The sequence below is a fragment of the Scomber japonicus genome, chromosome 4, assembly GCF_027409825.1.
Source record: "Scomber japonicus isolate fScoJap1 chromosome 4, fScoJap1.pri, whole genome shotgun sequence".
Taxonomy (NCBI): domain Eukaryota; kingdom Metazoa; phylum Chordata; class Actinopteri; order Scombriformes; family Scombridae; genus Scomber; species Scomber japonicus.
Window position 1 is genome coordinate 14,474,307 of NC_070581.1, and position 20,270 is coordinate 14,494,576.

The 20,270-nt window shown below is 37.8% G+C and overlaps 1 protein-coding gene and 1 long non-coding RNA gene across 2 annotated transcripts; both read right to left on the minus strand.

Moving 5' to 3' along the window:
• Positions 1-1,026: 1,026 nt before the first annotated feature.
• sycp2 (synaptonemal complex protein 2) lies at positions 1,027-18,837 on the minus strand. The gene is made up of 42 exons (XM_053317939.1): positions 18,814-18,837; positions 18,571-18,711; positions 18,365-18,490; positions 18,160-18,264; positions 18,041-18,065; positions 17,473-17,558; positions 17,273-17,367; positions 17,136-17,170; positions 16,911-17,053; positions 16,736-16,788; positions 16,300-16,345; positions 16,001-16,105; positions 15,828-15,888; positions 15,359-15,507; positions 15,083-15,157; positions 14,723-14,809; positions 14,197-14,302; positions 13,351-13,499; positions 13,153-13,203; positions 12,832-12,895; positions 12,699-12,744; positions 12,491-12,570; positions 11,923-12,359; positions 11,199-11,326; positions 11,052-11,088; positions 10,173-10,338; positions 9,979-10,043; positions 9,699-9,878; positions 9,150-9,323; positions 8,418-8,570; positions 7,753-7,906; positions 6,725-7,032; positions 5,777-6,055; positions 5,567-5,618; positions 5,208-5,336; positions 4,098-4,291; positions 3,431-3,525; positions 3,118-3,217; positions 2,867-2,925; positions 1,726-1,804; positions 1,369-1,425; positions 1,027-1,146 (listed from the first exon to the last, which is right to left on the minus strand). The coding sequence occupies exons 1-42, from the start codon at positions 18,835-18,837 to the stop codon at positions 1,075-1,077; spliced, it is 4,770 nt and encodes a 1,589-aa protein (XP_053173914.1). The 3' UTR covers positions 1,027-1,074.
• LOC128357779 (uncharacterized) lies at positions 10,510-10,804 on the minus strand. Its single transcript, XR_008321224.1, has 3 exons — positions 10,785-10,804; positions 10,648-10,691; positions 10,510-10,545 (listed from the first exon to the last, which is right to left on the minus strand). It is a non-coding gene; the product is annotated as an uncharacterized LOC128357779 (long non-coding RNA).
• Positions 18,838-20,270: the final 1,433 nt, after the last annotated feature.

Genomic DNA, 20,270 nt, shown 5'->3' on the forward strand with positions numbered 1-20,270 from the left:
GGGAGTTTCTTCTGTGAAGAAATGCTGAGCTTGGACATTTTCTGAGGCTGCTAGAAGCTGCTCAATGGTGACAGTTCAAAGAGCCTGGAGCCTTTTTGCCTTCAGCGTGTCTTTAACATTCTTCCAGCACCCTTGACGATCATATCATCAATATGAGGGTACGGGTGTGGGAGAGAAGATGACAGTAATGTTTGCGACAGTGTGTCCTGGAGACTACTGGACTTCGCCACGTGGAAGCTGGCTGGTGGAAGAGGACTTTGGTCGAGCCTCTGACTCTCAGGATGAGAGTGGAGGAAAAAAAACAATCTTGTCAGTCAGTCCGTGTTGGTTTTTTTGTACTATTTCATGGACTCCTTTGACAAGGCAGTATGAATCCATGTAGTAGGAAGAAGTTGTGCATGTGACCAGCTTCACCTTTTCTTAACTGATGAATAATGTGTCACTTGGACTGTGTAAAGACTGTGCAGTCTGGGGTTGTATGGTGGAATGGGGGATGAATTTGATATCAACTGTACATACAGTATGTCAATCTGAATGGGACCGTCAATGTCTTCACTGAAAAGAGAAATACCTTTGTAAGCACTCTTGTCTTCAAAATACAAGGCCTTTTTTAAAGAATGACGTATCTGATTTTTTAAAACAATTTTATTTTCAATTAAGAAAATTGAAGAGTTCATGAAGTTAACATTTTCATTGCTGAACTAACATACATAAATAAGTCAGCAATTTGTATTAAAAATATAATAACTTAGACAATTAAATATATGGAAAAAGCTTATTAGCTGTACTTGCTTTCAAAGAACACTAAAATTGATTGAATTTATAAATTGATAAAATAATTAATATCAGAATATCATAACATTACTCATAAAAATAAACATGTAACAGCAACACATCCAGGCAGAAAAAACAAACACATACAGATACTATAAAAGCAGAACCTGGAAATATCAACACTTCAGGGAAACGCTGGTAAATTAAATTAGCACTGCTGAAGTACACAGGACAGTGTGTATGTTGTGGTGTATTACACCTTATTTAGTGTGTAGGGACCTTTGGCAGGACTGTGTCAACTCAAAACCTGCCTCCATCAGGGAAAAACAGAGAATGCAGACCTCTCTTCACACTCTTGATCTCTCCGTCTTGCTACAAGAGGTACACAAGCATAAAGAAACACTCAAGAATGACACTTCATTGAAAACCTTACACAACACAACATTACATGAGTCATAAATCCTCTCAAGACTGTATTCAAATGAGAATTGTTCTGCTGACAGAGTGAAGGACACCAAATGAAAGAGAGACAGAGGGTACCAACCAAATTGATTTAATGCATGCTGAAAGATCAACTGAGTCGTGTCTACTCACCATCTCTCCGAGGAGTCTGTCCTGAACTGACTTCATGTCTTTTCTTATCAGGCACATCTGAAAACATCAGGCAGAGCAGCAGAGTTTTAGTCGTGGAAACAGAATACAACATAATCAGGACAAGCATGTGACAACTTGAGATAAGCAAAATGTTATGAAGGCCACTCAGCAAAAAATGACTAGACAGACAGCTTGACAGTCAGAGGTGACATGCTCTATTTTTAAAAACTGATGAACTCTACACTCAAAGCTACCTGAGCTCTGCATTTACATAGCTAATTAGAAGTCTAACACTTGAGCAAAACAATAAAGCACATAGTAGATGTTAGCTGTGAAGTTTATGCTTGAGGCTCAGACCTGGGATGTGAATATTCTTTCCTCGTACTCCAAGCTGTGACACACGTTACTCTGGAGAGCATTCTTCAGGGTCTCGTTTCTGGAGGGAAGGAGAAAGACAGTCATGCAACAGAATGAAGAAGAGGTGAAGAAGCTGAGAGAACACATAAGTTAAAGGTAAAGGAAAAATGTCATTTTATACTAATTTTAGGTTGCCATATCTGGCCAAAAGCAACAGATAAAAATGTGTATTTTAGGTGAACCCTGGCTAGTTTACAGTTCTTTTTTCCGTTAATGAGCATTGTCCCTGTCAGATAAATACAAAAATAAAAATGGGGTAACAAGGCTAACCTGACAAACATTGAAGGCTCTATTTATCTTCTTCTTGGTTTACTTGACACAATTACAATTATTGTGAAGTCAAATAGTTTATATAAGATGTGGCTTAATTTAATTATATTCATGGGTACATCTAAACATTTAGAAAGGAATCCACCACTGGCCCCCTTTACCAGATGCCAGTGATTTAACATCAAACACATGTCTAACAGTTTCTTTTAAAGTGGAAAGCCTATCAAGGACACAGATTTGACCATTCATGTTACAGCAGTCAGTCAAGACGCAAAGAGGGAACTACACGGCCAGATGACAAACAACTACTGACAAAATATGGTGAAAGACCTTGCCAGGAAGACATGACTCGCTAAAAGAAATCACATTAAACATAAAATAAATGAATACATATCTATCTATCTGAAAGATTGCCAACATCCTCTGCAGTAGAGAATGCTCACAAAAATCTAAATACTTCATGGTCATCCGTTTATTTTAAAAAGCCATCATGCCTGGCTGGATAATGGGAGGGGAAATCTTTGCTAAACATCAGTGAACTCAGCTCACTCAAAAGAAGACACACTGGCCATATGCCTCCAAAAAATAGTTGTTGGGTGCATATCTAGCTTATGATGATATGCCCGAGGTAAAAAATGCATTTTTCAGTCAAGCTTTTTAATCTGTGTTCCACATAGCAAACAAGAGTGTTATTCAATCGTTTATCGGGGTATTTGAGTTTAAGCCTGTGGTGACTGCATTGATCAAAGTGTGGAGGGAATATAACAACATGGCTCTTTCAGAAAACACAAACACTAGGCCTTTTATTCACCTCCTGGTATCCTGCTCCTGGAAAGAATGGAACGCCACAACCTGCTTTTTCCAGTACATCTGAGAGAACACAGAGCAAACACTGATCACATCAATTTCACATATATATGACAGAATATTGTATGGTGACATATTTGTTTTGTTTTTGAAATATTACTTTCAGCATTCTCCTTCAAATTGTTACAAATTGAGAGCGTGTGTGTGTGAGAGAGAAAGTGAAAGAAATAGAGAGAAAAGGACAGGGTGACCTACAGTCAGGTCTTTCTCCATGTTTTTCAGTACAGTGTCATCCTGCTCCAGTTTGTGGATCTCTTCCAAGAGGACCTTCTGAACCTGTGCAAGCCTCTGAGTCCTGTACAGAGGACGAAAAATAAACCAGTGAAGTGGAAATGAAAAATGAAAAGAAACTTAAAATATTTTTTAGCAACCAGCCACCAATCCAAGGTAAAAACTAAGAAATATTTTTGCTGGCAAACTTTGATAATGTGCATGATAATTTTTCAAATCTCTTGTGGGAAAATTAGCTTTGTGTTTTATTTGCAACACCAACTACATACTAACTGACCTGTATTTAGTAACTTGTGTGTTGAGGGAGGAGACATGTTGCTGGACAGTCTTCAAAGACTGCTTGTTGTAAACCTCCATCATCTTAGAACGGCTCTGAATACAAAGACATGAAATAGTTAGTGGTTCATTAAGGCCATCATTTAAAATATCAGTGGCTCAGAATTAAGAAAATAGAGCACACAAACATTTATGATGTCAGGTCTTTAAGTATTTAACCCTTTTATACATGAATTATGATAACATCAGTCAGTATTTTTCTCCTAATTTTTTCCATTTCTCTTTAGGCATTAAAAAAAAAAAGTGCTTCACCAAATGATATACTATTACATTATAATAACATAAATCAACAGATCTACAACCAAAAACATTACTGCAGGTTTAGTGGTGATGTATGGGATGAGGCACAAATGTCCACTGTGGTGGCTGAAGTGTAACTATGCCATCAAAATCCTTTCATACATAAGAAAACAGCTTTTGAATAGCTGTCCACTGCAGTGACCATTATGCGTGAAAGGGTTAAGTAAATTAAGCAAGTTACTGCTTTGTCACACATAATGCATTTTCCGAGTTGTTAACGGTCCTTGAAGCTTCAGAAACTGAGGATCTACATAATTTTTCTGTCGCCCCACTGACTAGACAAATGTGTATTACTGTGTGTGTCCAACCTGGAACTTCTTCTTCAGCTCAGAGCTGAATTGCTGGCATAGGTTACTTGGGTGTACAGCCACGTCTGGCAAGTCCAAATCCTCATCCATGTCCAGGTCTGCCGATGCCACTTCAGCTTCCCAGTGACTGGAGCTCACCGTGTGAGAAGAAGACGTCACTCGGCTCACCCCACCTTCAGCAGGCACCTCAGCAACTAAGAATAACAGATCTGCTGATACACTGGGAGGACTATCTCAAGAGTAAAAGTCAAATATTCTCTAAATTCTAGAGGTTGCAAATATTGTTTTCTGATAAAACTGAAAAAGCAGGCATTAAAAAAAGGGGTATCCTCAGAGGACCTGTTATAAAAAAACAACATAATTTATTTACCTAAAATGAATTTCACACGTAATTACCGCTTTTTAAATCTAAGCCAATGTAACTTTTGTTGTTTGTGGCTTGTAAACAGTGAACAGAACAGTTCTGGAAAACTGGATTAGAAGATAAGATTCCTTTTTTAATCTCTTCCTTGCCCCCTCACTGACTGTGAAGTCTGGTGAAAACTAGGGAAAAGGGTACTTAGACTCTAATAGATTTATTTCTAAGAAACGTCCATCCTTTGGCCTTCTTCCCTTATTTTCCTCTTCTTCTAAATTACTTTGCTTTCTCGACTTCTACGCTTGGCCATGAAGTCTAGTTGCTGAAACAGTGAGACAATATGCATATTATCTAATAGAGGAGTCATTGGGGTGAAACACTGAAAAGTAATTGAGTTTTAACACCTAATGCTTCATTTAGGTACATTAGTTTACTGTTTTGAGTAGCAAATCGTATGTAAATAATCTAAAAGCATTTCTGAATGATTGGTAGTTATTATCACCAAAATGCATTATGGGGTTTCAGATAACCCTAAATATTAAAACAGAAAATGTAAAACAATAGTTTATTGGTTTATTAGAATGATGATATTGATGATATTAATTTTAATGTAAGAGTAATGCATGTTTTTCAGGTTTGCATGTGCATTTTGGCACTGATGTCCCGATAGACGTTATTTCACCAGGATATTAGGAGATGCTATTGCTACTGAATTTGCCACTATTTTACTGTGTAAAAGTGATATGTCTTACATGACTTGAACAACTTCCTCGGCCTCATCCGAGGAGAACGCTGCCCTCTCATCTTGCTTTTCTTCCTCTCTTCCCTCTCATCTTCCTCAGAGTTACTGGACAAAGAGATGTGGCGCTTTCGAATGGGTCCTGTACCAACAACCACACATTATAATACATTTCCTATAGTACAACTGTTCCTTGACAAAGAGGTTTTCCTCTAAAACAGATATGTGCTCTCACTCAAACCACATTTTAGGGAATTTGTAACTACAATTACTATTTGATTATATATAATTTATTCTGAATTGCAACCTCGTTTAGATGTAGAGGGGCTCTGGGGTCAACAATTGGGAAATTGGGACACAAAAGGGCTTTACCAGAGATATGAAGCTGTGCAGGCATTAGGTCTCGTTCTGAAGATGGCGTTTTCTGGCAGGATGGAGAATAATCAATCATTCATTAAATGGCTACTGCTATTCAGATATTACAAAAACTAATTTACTCTTTAGTGTACTTTCAGTGCTCCCATCCGTCCATCCATCCAATCATAATCATAAAGTTATGAAAGTGTGTTAAGCCTTTCCTACCTCTGTTTTATGAGACATTGCCAGGCTCACAGCAGGACTGTCTTTAACTCTACTACTGAGTACTGATGACTGGCTCAGTGACAGCCGAGATACTGGAGACACTTTATTGAAGCCATAAATGTGGCCATGGTTGACAGTGTCTTCAGGGAACGATGACTGAGGAGGAGAGGGCAGGGACGGCTTGTCCGGCTCAAGGAATGTGGACGTTAACAGGGGACAAGTGGACAGAGACAAAGTAGGTCGAGGTGCTGAGAATAGGCACTGCTGGACCGGACTTGTCTGGAAACAAAATAAAGGAATGGAGGAGAGGAGAGGGACAGATAGTGATGAGAAAATGATGGACAAGAAGAAATATGGCAACTCATTTAGTGGTTATCTAATCACTGTGCATGTCATAGATTAGTGACAGTTAATGAAAAAGACATTTTTTCACCATACATTCAGAGGCGTAGATGGAGAGTTGCTGAACTATCATTTGGCCTGCCTGGAGTTAAATAGGTCATTTCAATCATGCTAATTAATCGCTTGATCGTCATGTGTAATTCCAACATCATCCACATAATTACATGATGTATTTATCATGGAAAGCCGAATTACTCAAACAGCCTTTTCAGACACACGTTCACCCGAGAGTGGCTTGATCACCTAATGTTATGCCTAACAATTGTTAGCAGTTGAGAGTTGAGAAATGACTTCCATGTAGTGTAAAGTTGTGTGAATCACTCAAAGATGATAAATACCAGCAAATTCCCTGGCAGCCTTTAGAATTGGACTCTGAGATGTGCTGTTAAACATCTCTAAGATGATGATGCACTGACTGACTGTATAATATCAGGGTAAAAGAGAGCATGTGGAATATGCTACATTAAAAATCTCTGAATGCAATTCTAACCCCTAACACAGATCCATGAGACCTACATCATGGACAAAAACAAGGTGCTGTTTTACCTCTGTTGCTCTTGGTCCATTGGGAGGACCGGCTGCAGGGGTTTGATCTCTGGAGGTCAGTGAAGGGAGAGGGGACACAGACTGGATTGACTGAGTCTTGGATGTGCTACCCTTCTTTCTTGCACTGTAGAACGAGGAGGGCTTAAAGTTTCCTTTACTGCTGACTGTTGAGCGAGGCTTGGGTAGCAGCAGGACTGGCGAGGGGGTGTCCTGGCAGGGAAGATTGGGGGAGGCAGGGAGTGGGGATCCCCGCGGGGTGAGGATAGGGGAGAAGGTCAAACCCAAGGTTGGGGCTGACCTCTCACCAGCTGTGAAAGTCCAAAATAAGCACAGATGTTCAAACAGCTGGCCTTAGAAGTTAAACACAGAGTAGAAGGTCAATATATACATGCTTTTCTACATATCAATTTACAGTTAAGAGGTTGGAGAGCAATAGGGTCATTTATATAACAGTTAAAACATTTCTTCATAAAGGTGTTCAGAATGAAAATTCATACACAGAATGTTTTACATGTTTACAAGTGAATACAAAATATCTGACGACTAAGCAGGTAAAGTAAATGCTTTGCATACAATAGATGCAAAAATGTGGGTTTTAGGGGAACAACTGTCTTATATACATATGTCCATTTCAGGTTTGATAAATTCAAAAGTGATTAATTATTTTTTTGAACAGGGCTTCACTTCACAAGCTAAAAAAAAAGAAAAAAATAGTCTGTCTGTAGAGTCACCAAACTGCTACACATAAATAATCAAATAATAAAACCCCATGTTATTCATAGCCAATTTTTTTGTTATAGATAATACACTTCATTATAGAAAGTCAGTGAAAACACTATCTATCTAACTATTTGGATAGGAAACAGTGTCAGCCACCAAACCAACAAGTATCAGAAGGGCTTTTGTGTAAAATATGTGGCCACTGTTATGAAATTAATAAACCACTTGATCCACCATGAAACATGTCAAAGAAGTCAAATGACTGTTATCTAACTGGTCCGGATGTGTGGCTTTCCACAGAGTCTTACATCTCATCCTCTCGATAAAAGGAGGGCAGGGAGAGAACAAGGCCTGGCGGTCAGCCCAGGACTCCTCCAATACATTCGTCTGTTCTTGGGCAGGAATGACATTTGTCTTATTTAACTTTGTTGTGTCTTGAAGAACATTCTCAGGCCTCTGCTGCTGAAAGAATGAGAATTTCTGTTATATATGATGGCTAACAAGTGTAAAACTCACTCAGGCCCACAACATGCATGTGCATGTTTAAGACCAAGGCACAGTAATCATCACAATAAGCATCTTGATATTTTTACAGCTTTTGATGAGAAATTATACGGTATATATTTTATTGTATCTATAAATGCTATCATTTTGCACAAACCAACAAAATCACATTTCCATTCATTTTATTAAGATTACGTATATTCTTGCACCTGTTTTAACATGCCTCCTAATATATCTGTCCATGGTTTGTAAATATAACATACATATCTGTCAGTTGTCTGATAAGGTGAGAATTCTTACATTATTTTCTATATAACTTTTTCTGCAGAATTGATCAAGTATTTTCCAACGGGACTGTTAACAGTAAAATATCACAATAAACAAATATCATCAGTAGTGTTTACTTCACATAACATAATACTTTCCAAAAGTTAAGCTGGAATGACCTAAATAGAAAACTCGCTCCCACCTTGGCACCAGATGGCTTTTTCAAATCTGACTGGTTGTTGCAGTCTTGTCTCCTATTTACAGATTGCTCAGAGGAGGTGTTTTTTCTCTTCTTTACCTCTGGAACCTCCGGACAGGTCTTCTCACTCTTGCCCTGCTGACCTGCAAAATATTTCTGTTGGAGGCAAAGCAAAAAGGAATGAAACAATCAAATATTAACAGAACTATGATGGTAAAATGACTCAGTAAACACATTTAAAAAAGTATGCTATTCTGTATTGACACTGTAAATATATTTACAAGTATATAGCCAGCATTCTTGTATATTCTACACAGCTCAGTAAGGTACACTGTCTGCCAAAAGTCATTTTGAATTCACCCTTTGTTGTTTTCCAGGCAATGTAATTTTTTTAAACAGCTTTAACAACACCTATTATGCTGGGTGTTTAACCACATCCCTATGTGGTGTTCACTGCAAACTCTGATGTAGTGGTATGGACACCAACTACACTAATTACCAAAGTCACATAAAGTAAATGTTTTTCCTGTTTGGAACATTGTAGTTTTACAGTCCCACAATTCACATCCAATCACAGCTTTTTGCTGCTGACTATAAATCAGAATGCAAGTTAGCAAATTACTAACTAAGTTGATCACTTTATGAGAATGTGGTGATATATGTTGGACAGGATACATGTTTTATGATGTAATTAATTACTTGATCAGGATTAAATATAAACTCAATGGCCCCTACCTTGGAAATTGGTGGCTGCTCTGACACAGATTCTGACTCTGACTGGCTGCTATGATAGTTGTTCTCTAGCTTCAAGCTGCTTTTTGTTGGTTGTTTACAGCCAGTCTTTTTCTTCCTCATCTTAGCAGTCTCATTGTTTTTCTCAGTTTTCGTCAGCTGATCAGTAGAGGAGTACTATTATTGGGGGACAAAGACAGTATGATTTTGGGCAGTTGAAACAGCACTACAACTACCATAATTTGAAATTACAGTAATCAACTGTGAGTACTTGAATGCACCATTTTGACATCATGTTTGTACTGTACTCTGTACAACTATGTAACAAGGTATACAACACCTTGAGCATCATTATAATCATTATTTGTGACTAAATATTATTATTTGTTTGACTATTTCAACATCACATTTGACTATTTCAACATCACTGTAATGCTGATCAAACTGTTGCATTACTTAAATGAACAAAACACTAAATCACAAATTGATATGGGCAGATTCACAGTACTTATTAATCTACTCTTTAAAAGACAAGCAAAGGAAGTCTCTTGCCTTGGAAGCTAGATGCTTCTCTGATTCTGACTGGCTGTCATCAGTGTCTGGCTCTTTATAGCTCTTGGATGTGGTGGCTGCAGCTCTCTGAGGCCTCCTGCCTGCTGCATGTTGTCTGTCGGGTGCTGCTGCTGGCTTCACTGTCTTCTTTGGCTGTTCCACGGCTTTCTTTACATCGGGCTTCTTCAGATTAAACAACAATGACACACTGTGGCTGACTGGGATAGTACATCACAGGCTTATAGCACATGATTTACAAAAAACAGAAACACTGCCTTACCTTTTTGGATTTGATGTGGCCCTTTACAGGTTTTGGAGAGGGCGGGGGTAAATCTGGGGATTCATCTGCCATGAAGGAAAGCACATACTGTTTATGGAAATATCAATTAACTCAAACCATTACATCAACATTCAGTCTCAATATGATGACTTTAAAATTGTGAGCAGCATTATTTAGTGGTTTAAATAACCTACATGAAGTATGAGTTGACGGAGCCTTAGGCTTGACGGGCACCGACTTGGAATATTTGGTAACTTTGGGTTTGGGTTTCCTACTTGACTCTCTCAACCAGCTGACCTCTGTCATGGCATAGTCTGTGTCTGTGTCACTAAACAGGTGTTTCTTCACATACCTCTTCTCCTACAACAAAGTGACACACAGGAGAGAGAAAGAAAAAACAACGAATAAATAAATAGTTATACAGATAATTAAATAAATATAGAGAGGGATCAAGACAGTGTGACAGAGTCTCTAAAACCTGTAATACTACAGTGAACGTATACTTTTGCCATAGGTTGTGGTCTTGTCTTGGTTGTGGTGAGGGCTACTGAGGATTCATGGATGTCACTGCCAAACAACATGGGTAATAATAATTAGATTTGATTACAAAATCTTGAAAAGGGATGTTTCAAAATGTATAAATGGTCCATTCTCAAATGTCAGACCTACCTGCTTGATAAGGCAGAGGTGCTAGTGAAGGTTTTGTCCTTTCCCTAAAGAGCAATAAAAACATACACTATAGTGGCATACCAAGTACTCAGGTGTAATGTATTCAATGATATAAAATAACAAACAATTGTATGTACCCCAATACTCAATGGTGCATCAATGTTGAATGCAAATATATCCTGTCTGTACAAAAGAGAAAAGACATTACATTCATCCTGAATGTGCTGAAATGTCCAAATGTTCCTCAAATCTTTTAGCTTCATAATACCTTGTGGACTTTGTTGTGGTTTTGCTGTAAGATTTCACTACAGCTCCAAAATCTTCTCTCTACAGCAGATAAAAATAATATTAAGTAAATCAAGTTAAAGTTATTCCTCAGTATAAATTGAGTAATGATCACTTACTTTAGCGTTTGTTTGCCAACTCATATTGAAGATGGGCCTGTATCAAGAACACAAACAGTCAATGGGTGGCACTGTTCTGCCACCATTTGCATTTGTTCATTTACTACAGTAAAACACAATGTAGCCCATAAACATCAGTGTGTGTACCTGTTGACAAGTGGAGGGATCCAGCACTGAGAGATATTTTCTACTGTAGGTTTTGCCGTGGATTTGGTGTTAATCTCATAACGGCTAGATATGAGCTTCACCATGCTGCCTGCAACTTCTGCATCTCTCTGAAGGGATACAGAAGAAGATGTGACAATCCTAATAGATGCTAATACAACATTAAGAGCCTCAGAATGGACATTAAGCTGCTTAAATTTGCTATAACTAATGGTGAAGGCATCAGTGAATCAGTCAATTTGTAGCTCAAACTTGTGTCTCAACAAAAAGGACAACTGGGTCAGGATTTGGAAAGCTGAGCTCTGGAGTACACAGTCAACGTAAGAGCTTTAAGGTACAGCCGCTTTTTAAAAGCTCTTTTACTATTACTATGTGCTTCAGATCTCATCTTTCCAAATCTTGCAATCACTGATTTTTGCTTGTCATTTGGTGCTGAACAGGTAGTATACAGCAGGTTCTCTGAAAACAGCTGCCTGCTGCAGCCAAAAATGATAGTATGAGAGTGAATTAAAACAGTCAAGCTTCTAGCCAGAAAGCTTATAGATCCCACTCTAAAGCTCCATAGACTTGGGGGAACTGAAGAGTTAGCTGGTATTTCTCTGTTGGTTCATCACTACGATAAGTCTTCTCACTTTACAATTTGTCATTTTATACATTATTGTAAAGATATTGATTACAGCTGCTTAAAAGCTTATAGAGCTCCTACCTTCTCGTTCCTTGAGAGGGCCCTGTTAGTTTTAACTTTAACATTTGGTGTTCTTTCCTGTAGAATGTTGGTTGTGGAGGCCTTGACTGGAGCCTTGACAGCAGTAGCATCTGCCTCTAATGACATCTGGCCTTTGTTCTTCCCTCTGGCCGGGCCATTTCTCTTGGCCTGCTGCTCTTTGGAAGTACACGATGTGGAGCCATGCTGGTCTGCAGAGCTTCTGCCTTTCGAGTCCTCTCTGATATCACACACTTTCCTCTGGGCTGCAGCTGGCTCCTGAACGGCAGGTTTTTGGCTCCTCTCATTGAGGACCTCTTGCAGGCGCTGGGTGAGTTGGACATGGAGCTCCTTTTGTTTGATTGGGCCTGAGCCTTGAACAGACGATTTCTGGCCAGAAGCCAGATGTTCTGGCTGTTGTGTCAAACTTGAACAGGAATCTAAGGAATCGAAGGATTTTAAAAGTTTGGTGGCATTTCTTATTAACTACCTAGTTTTTCTTACTAGCTTTTCATATGTATGACTTTTAGTGAAGTCCTAGAGACAATGAGATATTTTAGGACTTGCTTACCAGTTACTGGCAGAGAGTATATTTTCTGTGTTGGCATCATTAGCATTTCAGAAACTGACAGTTTGTTCCAGCTAGAAAATCTACAAGTTGAACACAGAAGCTTGTTTAGATATACAGTTTATGTACAAAATACACACAATATTACCTATCAGGCCACTCTGATGACAGAATATTTGCAAAAAGTATGGAGTTTCCTTTTAGTGCTTACATGCTTCTCTCAGTTCTGGGTTGGGTGTCAGGTACAAAACCATTCTCTGTGAGAAAAAAAAGATCAATGATGGGTTTAAAAGTCACTGAAGGGATACACTTAAGTCAAACAGTGTAGCAATACAATACAATACCCAGAGACTGGTCCTCCCCTCGTCCAGCTAGAACCAAATCTACAGCTTTCGTCAGTGTTATGTTCTGTGAAACAAGCACACAGACAACAAATGCAAATGCATAACATATTTTGTACAACTTTCCTTCCACTGTTATTAAAAAATAAAATGAATACAAGAGCTGCAAGAGACATCCTGATTGATTAAAAAAAAAAAAAAACATTACCTAGGCCTCCATCTTAATAGTTAATATATGTTGTTACTGAGAACAAAAGCAATCCTACTGTGTTCATAGTTCAGTTGTATCATAGTTTTATAAACATAATAATTTGATGATTATACCTTTTTCTTCATATCAACCTTATTCTTGATGGCCTGTTTGGACGCTTTGCTCTGTGAAGACACATCAGACTGGGGCAGAAACCATTAGTTAAAAGTGAGGTCACATTTTGGCTTGGTTTTAAACAGTGATTAGTACTTAAAAATTACACATACTATGTTGTAATGTTAAGTGCAGTATATATTCAGAATGTGTCATACCTGCTCTGTCATGCCACCTGCTTTTGTGCTGCCAGGTGTTGTGCCATGACTGCAGGTCTTAGCAGTTGTCCTTAGCTCGCCCAGGTTAACTGTGCTCTGCCTGTCACATGAACGAACCATCTCCAGAGATGGTTTCCCTTTACCATTGGCTGGAGTGTCTAACAGGGAAAATAGGGCAGTAGTATAGGTGAGAGTGAAATCTACATGATTTGCTTTTTTTAATATCCACTCACATAAAGAAATTATAAAAAACTAAACTAAATTGTATAAAATGATCTGGGTAACAATATAGTTGTGAATATGAATATAAAAACTATATTGATAAATGTTAAGTAGACATGCTGTTAAGGATGGATTTGTCAGTAGACGCATTCACTCACTATATACACAAGATACACACTATCTTAACTAAATCCCAAAATACTTTCAACCATGCACTTCTCTCTACTTTATGTGTCAACAAAGCAACCAAGTAAAAAATGTGTTTACTGTAATGTAACCAGTGTAGTTATCTCACTAGATGTGACTGTTTCCGCCTAAACTACAGGGCCCAGTTATACAAAAAAACAAACAAACAACAGGAATCCATTGTATACTGCATCTGTTTGGGAACATAAAAAGTATTAATATTATTTATTAAAGCCTGGATATGCAGTACAAACATATATGTGAATCCACTGCAAAAACAGCTAAGCTTAATAACTGTAATAGTGCATTTTTAAATCAATTTATTTAAAATGTTTGGGTTTTTAAAGACTTTTGAAGGACTGATGATACCAAAGAGACAATAAAATAATACTGGAAATGGTGTGACAACTCTTCTTGATAATTTATAGTGCCACCTACTTGACTGCATGACAGCAGAGAGGGAACTGGCACCATGCACACTTCCTCCAGCACTGCAGCTGCTGATGAAGGTGGTGGACTCTGAAAACCTCATCCTGGCTGGAGTCTGGATCTGGATGAACAATCAGAATGACTGTCTGTGAATCTATATTATGGCCTCCTACAATGATCAATTTAAATAGTGTACTCAAATAATCAAAAAAAAAATTATATGTAATTCATACATTAAATTAATAGCACATGATCACATACAGAATAGAAAGACAAAAATTCAGCAGTCAATAGGGATAAAAATGTGAATGTATATTACACTTAAAGTGATGGTTCGGTGTAGTTTTGACATAGCAACATATACTGTACTAAGCAATTCGGCTGATGGCTCTAACTCCACCAACTTGCAACCAAATATAAAAAAAAAGGGGTGAGGGGGTGTTTACATAGACGTCATGGTGCATATGACGCTAGGTCGAAATTACGCTGAACAATCGCTTTAACTTTGATTTAACAAACAATACAAAACCTTCACCTGGGCAAGTGCAGACGGGGTAGGTAAAAGGTAAGAGGCAGTATTTTTCTCACTTTCACCAAGAGACACCTGGCTTTCTGGAACAACCTGCACAAACACCTCACAGCTATAATAATGGTTTGTATTTATGAGAGATTATCAAATTGTTCAAAAGATTTTCCCCGTTAATGCATACTGTTTTTTCTGCAGGTAAGCAACTTACACCTTGTATTCTGACAATTTCATCAGAGAACATCTCAAACCTTACTTCAGCCATTCCTATCTGTAAATGGGCACTTGCCCCAACTCTTGCCAGATGAATATATTACAACCGACACTGATTGCATCATAGCTGCATACTGTTTACAGACCATTGTTTACCTGGGAGCTGTTCTCGTCCATTATAATTTTGACTGTAGTCTTCACTATAGATGTGCTGGTCTTTCCTACAAAGCCCTGACAGGAAGAGATGCTTGTTAATGCAAATTGACAAATTCATTATAATGACACTTAGAGTAAGACTGCTTTGAACCAAAGCAAGTATGTGGCAGTTTCAACTTATGCAAGCTAGTAAGTGTTTAACAAGAAAAAAGAACAAATATCACTATAAGCATCATGTCCAAGAAGGATAGTGAAGTGAAGGCAAGCCCTATCTACTTTGTTTTTGCTCTGTCCATAGACGCTGCAAGCAGCCTGCAGGATGTCCAAGGAGGAGCTGAAGTAGATGGTGAGACTTGATCCTTCAACTGCACCCACGACCACCACCTCTGACAGGTTTAACTGCAAGACTTGTCTCTTGCCCTTCTCTGGAGATAAAAGAACACTATAAATTATAATTACGCAACACACACAAAAAAATCAATCACACACATATCAACAGTGGATATTATAGTATTTTTATTTTGAAGCTTATCGCTCTTGTTTTATCTCTTATGCTCTTTTCTTGATTAAAAGCAAAAGACACACATGATCAATTATCAAGTGCATTCATGTATCATGCATGCATCCACAGATGGATGCTATAATGCCATAGTACTCTATACATAATTGTGTTGGCTGTGTGGGTCACATTTGCAGCTAAATGGCTAAGAGAGCATAAATACAGTGTTCTTTGTACTTTGATTACCTGTAACAGTGTAGCTTTGGACTTCATTCTCATTTATACATATTGTTTCCCACTGGCCCTCCTACATGAAGGGGAAACCGCTCTATGTTAGAATTTCATGTATCTCATGCTTTTGGTTATGTTAATGTAAATTAAAACTGAACATTATGCATTGACTGTTAATCTAGCGGTACCTGTGCCTCTTCGTCAGCCAAAGAAAAGTAAAAGGAGATGCTGTGGCTGCCAAGGTTGAAATCAATCCAGAATTCATCCAGCTTTTCATCAGTTGGCATCAGCAGCTGACAATATAACCACAATCCTTTCAACACACCTACAAATGCACTTAGGAGTACATTCTGGATTGTTACATTCCGGCTTACATATAAACTAGGTTAACAATTAAACTAACTGCATCAAGACAAGAGCTTCCTGGTAACTTCTGTATCATTTCCTTGAATGTGCTGTCAGACTTAGTTATTATGTTTATACTGACCTCATGCTTGTCCAGATAAGCCTCCAAACAAGGGTAGGAATACACTCTGCAGTACAGAAAGGACATTTCTGTTCAGTTATGTGTGTCTGTCATGAGCATTACAATAAACATAAAGTGTTGTTGAGTCAGTTATGGTTTATGTTCTCAACCTTTATCATATCAAAGACCCAATTATATATTAGAATGTAATGAAAAGGCAATATTGCAAATTCTTTGGCAAAGAATTATGTCACTGTTAATTTTGTGAGCATGTTATCATTAGGCAATTATTATATTATTATATTTCTTATCCTTTCTTTCATTGTGCCAGAGTCAAAAGTGTGAAAGTAACAGTTATATTGAAAGATTTCTCTTTTGAATGGCAAGCCTTGTGTTGTGACCCCTCAAGTTCCTCACACCATGCACAAAGAAGCACTGGGCTATAGCATGTGTGTACCTCCTCTTGTCTCCCTGCATCCCATTCACCAAGTTCAGAAACTTGCGGCAATCCTGAAATAAAATACAATTACATTCAATTCTACATAACTATGCTAAAGTTGCAATATTATTACACTACATAACCATTGTAGTGCAACAAATGTGCATGCATGAGATAAATAGCATGTTTTTACCGTTTCAAACTCAGAATCATGGATCTTGACAAAGGCATTGGCCACGTGCTGCATGGTGAACCAACGATCTGCCAGCTCCTTCCTTTGGTCAGGACTGGCCATTCGGCACAGTGCCTCCATCAGGGCTGTCTGAAAGTCATAATCTGGCACAAACAGACTGTGCTGTACATTTGTCTTTATATGGTTCTGGGTAAAAAGAGACTGCATTATTTATAAAAAGTTTACCTCCACTCTCTAATATCTGACCAGCCAGCTTGATCCTGTAGAAATAAAACAAACAAGAGTTAAGAGAATTGAAGAATGTGTTGATACTGTAAAAAATTAGTAATGTTGTTCACTATGAGGAAACTACGATAACATACATGATCTCTGAGGTCTCCTGTGATGTTCTGATCTTCCTCTCTTTCTTAAGCTCCACTGGGATTTTGTCCAAAATTATGTTAAATTTACGAATCGCCTATGAGACATTATAAGATCAACAGAGGTTAATTTGTGAGTAAACACCTGCCTGACAATTTTTTAATGCTCCTCCAAAAAATGAGTTACTAAAACTATGTCAAACCTCTTTTTGTATAAGGATGTAGATTCTGGGGTCTACTACCAACTGACCAACGGGATACAGGAAGGACTCAGTAATTTCATATGTTCCTGTAAAAGGCATATTGAGGCAATACTATGAACTAAGACAAAGCTTTTTCTTATATACTATACCAAGTTTCACATGAAAGTGTTGAAACTAAGAAACATGTTTTAACTATCTTCCATTTAAATCTGCTACTATGTTCTCTCACTTTGTAAGGGATAGTTTCTTCAAAACAATGTTAACAATCACTAATTGGATAGTACCTTCAAAAAGTGGTATAGTGAGATCAAAATGATAAATGTTGACAATAGTGTAGTGAGAATTTACCACTATCCTTGTCTATGGAATAACAAGGAGATTCAAGAGATGCTGTAGTTTTGAGCTTACACTTGATTACAAGATTACAGGTTTCAAAAAATGTTGCCATTGAAGACGGAATATATGACTAATAGTTTTAATTTCCAGTTGGTCACTAACAAGGGCTAATTGAATGTAAAACACATATTAAGAATGAACAACACATAATAGAAGAAATGTTCAAGCATACCCTCTTTGCATGCTTCGTGAACCACCTGTAATGCAGAGGAAAGAAAAAAGGTTTTTACACTATGACATGAGTGTGGTACAATGTTTTATAGTGTGGTCTAATGTTGGACAATAGCTCACCATTAAGGCTTCAAAGAAGTCCTCAGAAAGGTTGAACAAGGTCTCATTCCACCGTGGGCCGCACTGGATCCACAGTTGCCTGCATTTCCCAAACCACTGTACCATGTGTACAAAGCCAGATTCAGTCAACAACTGATAAAGTGTATTTATTTACTTAGACAATATTCACACATTGTGTGTCTATGTGCATTAAATATACACTTATCTTTTTGATCAAGCCTTGAGCTATTATTTCTGGCAGACCACCACTGGGTACTTTCAGATATTTCCCATACTTGTAGATGATAGCGAGACCCAAACTAGCTGATTTGGGATCGTTCTGGTCCAAACCCTGCATAAACAATATAGAAAATGTTTCAGTAAACCTAAACAATGCATGCCTATTAGTGAGCATGCTATGCTACATCTTACCTTGCTGATAAGTTTATCCAGTTTGGTGAGAAACTGTGTAGAACATTTTACGGGGGTCCCTTCATATATGTCCTTTTGCAAGAATACTTCCAGTGCTTGGACATCCCCACTCTTAAACACCTCATCAATGACTTTCTCCAACTGCACATGAAAATGATTGATCAAAATGTGCTTTTCACCCGTACTTAAACAACAAATATTACATGGACCTTATGCTCAGTTGCTAAAAGTTTTCCTTCCCACCTGTGTGTGCTGACTCGGGGCCATTCCTCCTACCGATCCGCTATGTCTCACTGCCTCCCAGGGTCTGCTGACCTCAGAGTTACTGTTTCGTAAAGGAATTGCAAACATCAACCAGCCTATTAAAAAATTAAAATGCTAACCACATCCCACAAATACAAACCAACTTATTGAATAGGTGAAAGTAAACACATTGGTGTTTTGTTAGTTACTAGGCTGTCTAGTAAAATCAATGTTCATTTGATATTACACTTAACTTACTAATGTAAGTTTAGTGGGAAAGATTTTGTTAACATTAAAGTTCGGTGGTTAGCATTATCCGTAAAAAAGACCGAAACCAACCTTAAGTGCTTTATATAGTGTTGTACATAAGATCAAATTATTTCTAGAAAAGTTATGTTTGACATGTAATTTAGCCCAATGTGTGACTTCATTTGTGGGGAGTAAGTTACCTGCTGCGCGTGCTAGCTAACCTTACCATTAAATTGACTCTTGCTTCAGCTAATTTCAAACCATAATTTAAATTAATTTGACCGAAGAGAAAATAGTAAACCCAGTTTGACAAACCACTGAATGAGTCAAATAGTACGGGATACAATATCAGACTTACATGATCTTATAACATAATGTCACTTACTGTGAAGTCTCCCTAAAACTCAGCACCCGTTTTTCTAACAGTTCGGCAGCCTTTTAATGCAGAGGGCGCGAATTATTTAAATTAGTCGCGCATGCGCAACACAGGTCCCTAACGTCCGATCCTGTTTGTGAAATCAGACAATATATGCATATGTCTGTCAAACCCATTGAGGTTTCTCACAAAGTGATTCATTCAGCAGTCTTTCTGAAAAGTTGAACACGTCTCGTTTCGTACAATATTTAAAGCTGAGTTGGTTTATACAGCTGTCCTGGATTGTAGTAGTCATCTTTTACTAAGATAAATAATAACTACTACATGTCCTATAAGGTTCATGGGCACTTGGAGCTCTTGTCCATGGGAGCTACATGTTGTGATTACAATAAATCGATTTTATTTATTTACCTTAAATATCGACAGATACTGTGTTTCAGAATATATTGTCGCTATAAATACAATATGGTTTTCAGAGAGGCCAGAAAAGAGGTCTAGTGTAAGTGGTAGATATCTAGGGCAGAGGAGCTTCTGCTTTCAATAAAAACATTATTTCACAAGAATACAAACTGATATGTGTAATTGTGTTTTATTGTAAATAAGCAGTGTATCAATTTCTGATTTATTAAAATACAATTGTATCTATTGCATGGTTTAGACATTTGGTTTGACAACATTTTACCAGAATAAACTGAACACAGAGCCAAGTACTCCAGCAGACCAAAGTCTTGGATTGCACACAATTATTTTGTATGTCAAATTCCCAGCTGGAGGAAACAGTGAACTAAAGTGCATTAATTTTTCAGTTTCACTGTAATTATGCAATGCTCAG

What these genes read in the sequence shown, in the direction of transcription:
- sycp2 (XM_053317939.1), bottom strand. Translation starts at nt 18,837, where the DNA reads ATGGCCCCGAGTCAGCACACACAG. An exon ending in AGGTTGATATGAAGAAAAAG is followed by an intron (nt 12,896 to 13,152) that starts GTATAATCATCA and finishes CTTGTTTCACAG; the next exon opens with AACATAACACTGACGAAAGC. An exon ending in CAGGAGCAGGATACCAGGAG is followed by an intron (nt 1,805 to 2,866) that starts GTGAATAAAAGG and finishes CCTTCCCTCCAG; the next exon opens with AAACGAGACCCTGAAGAATG.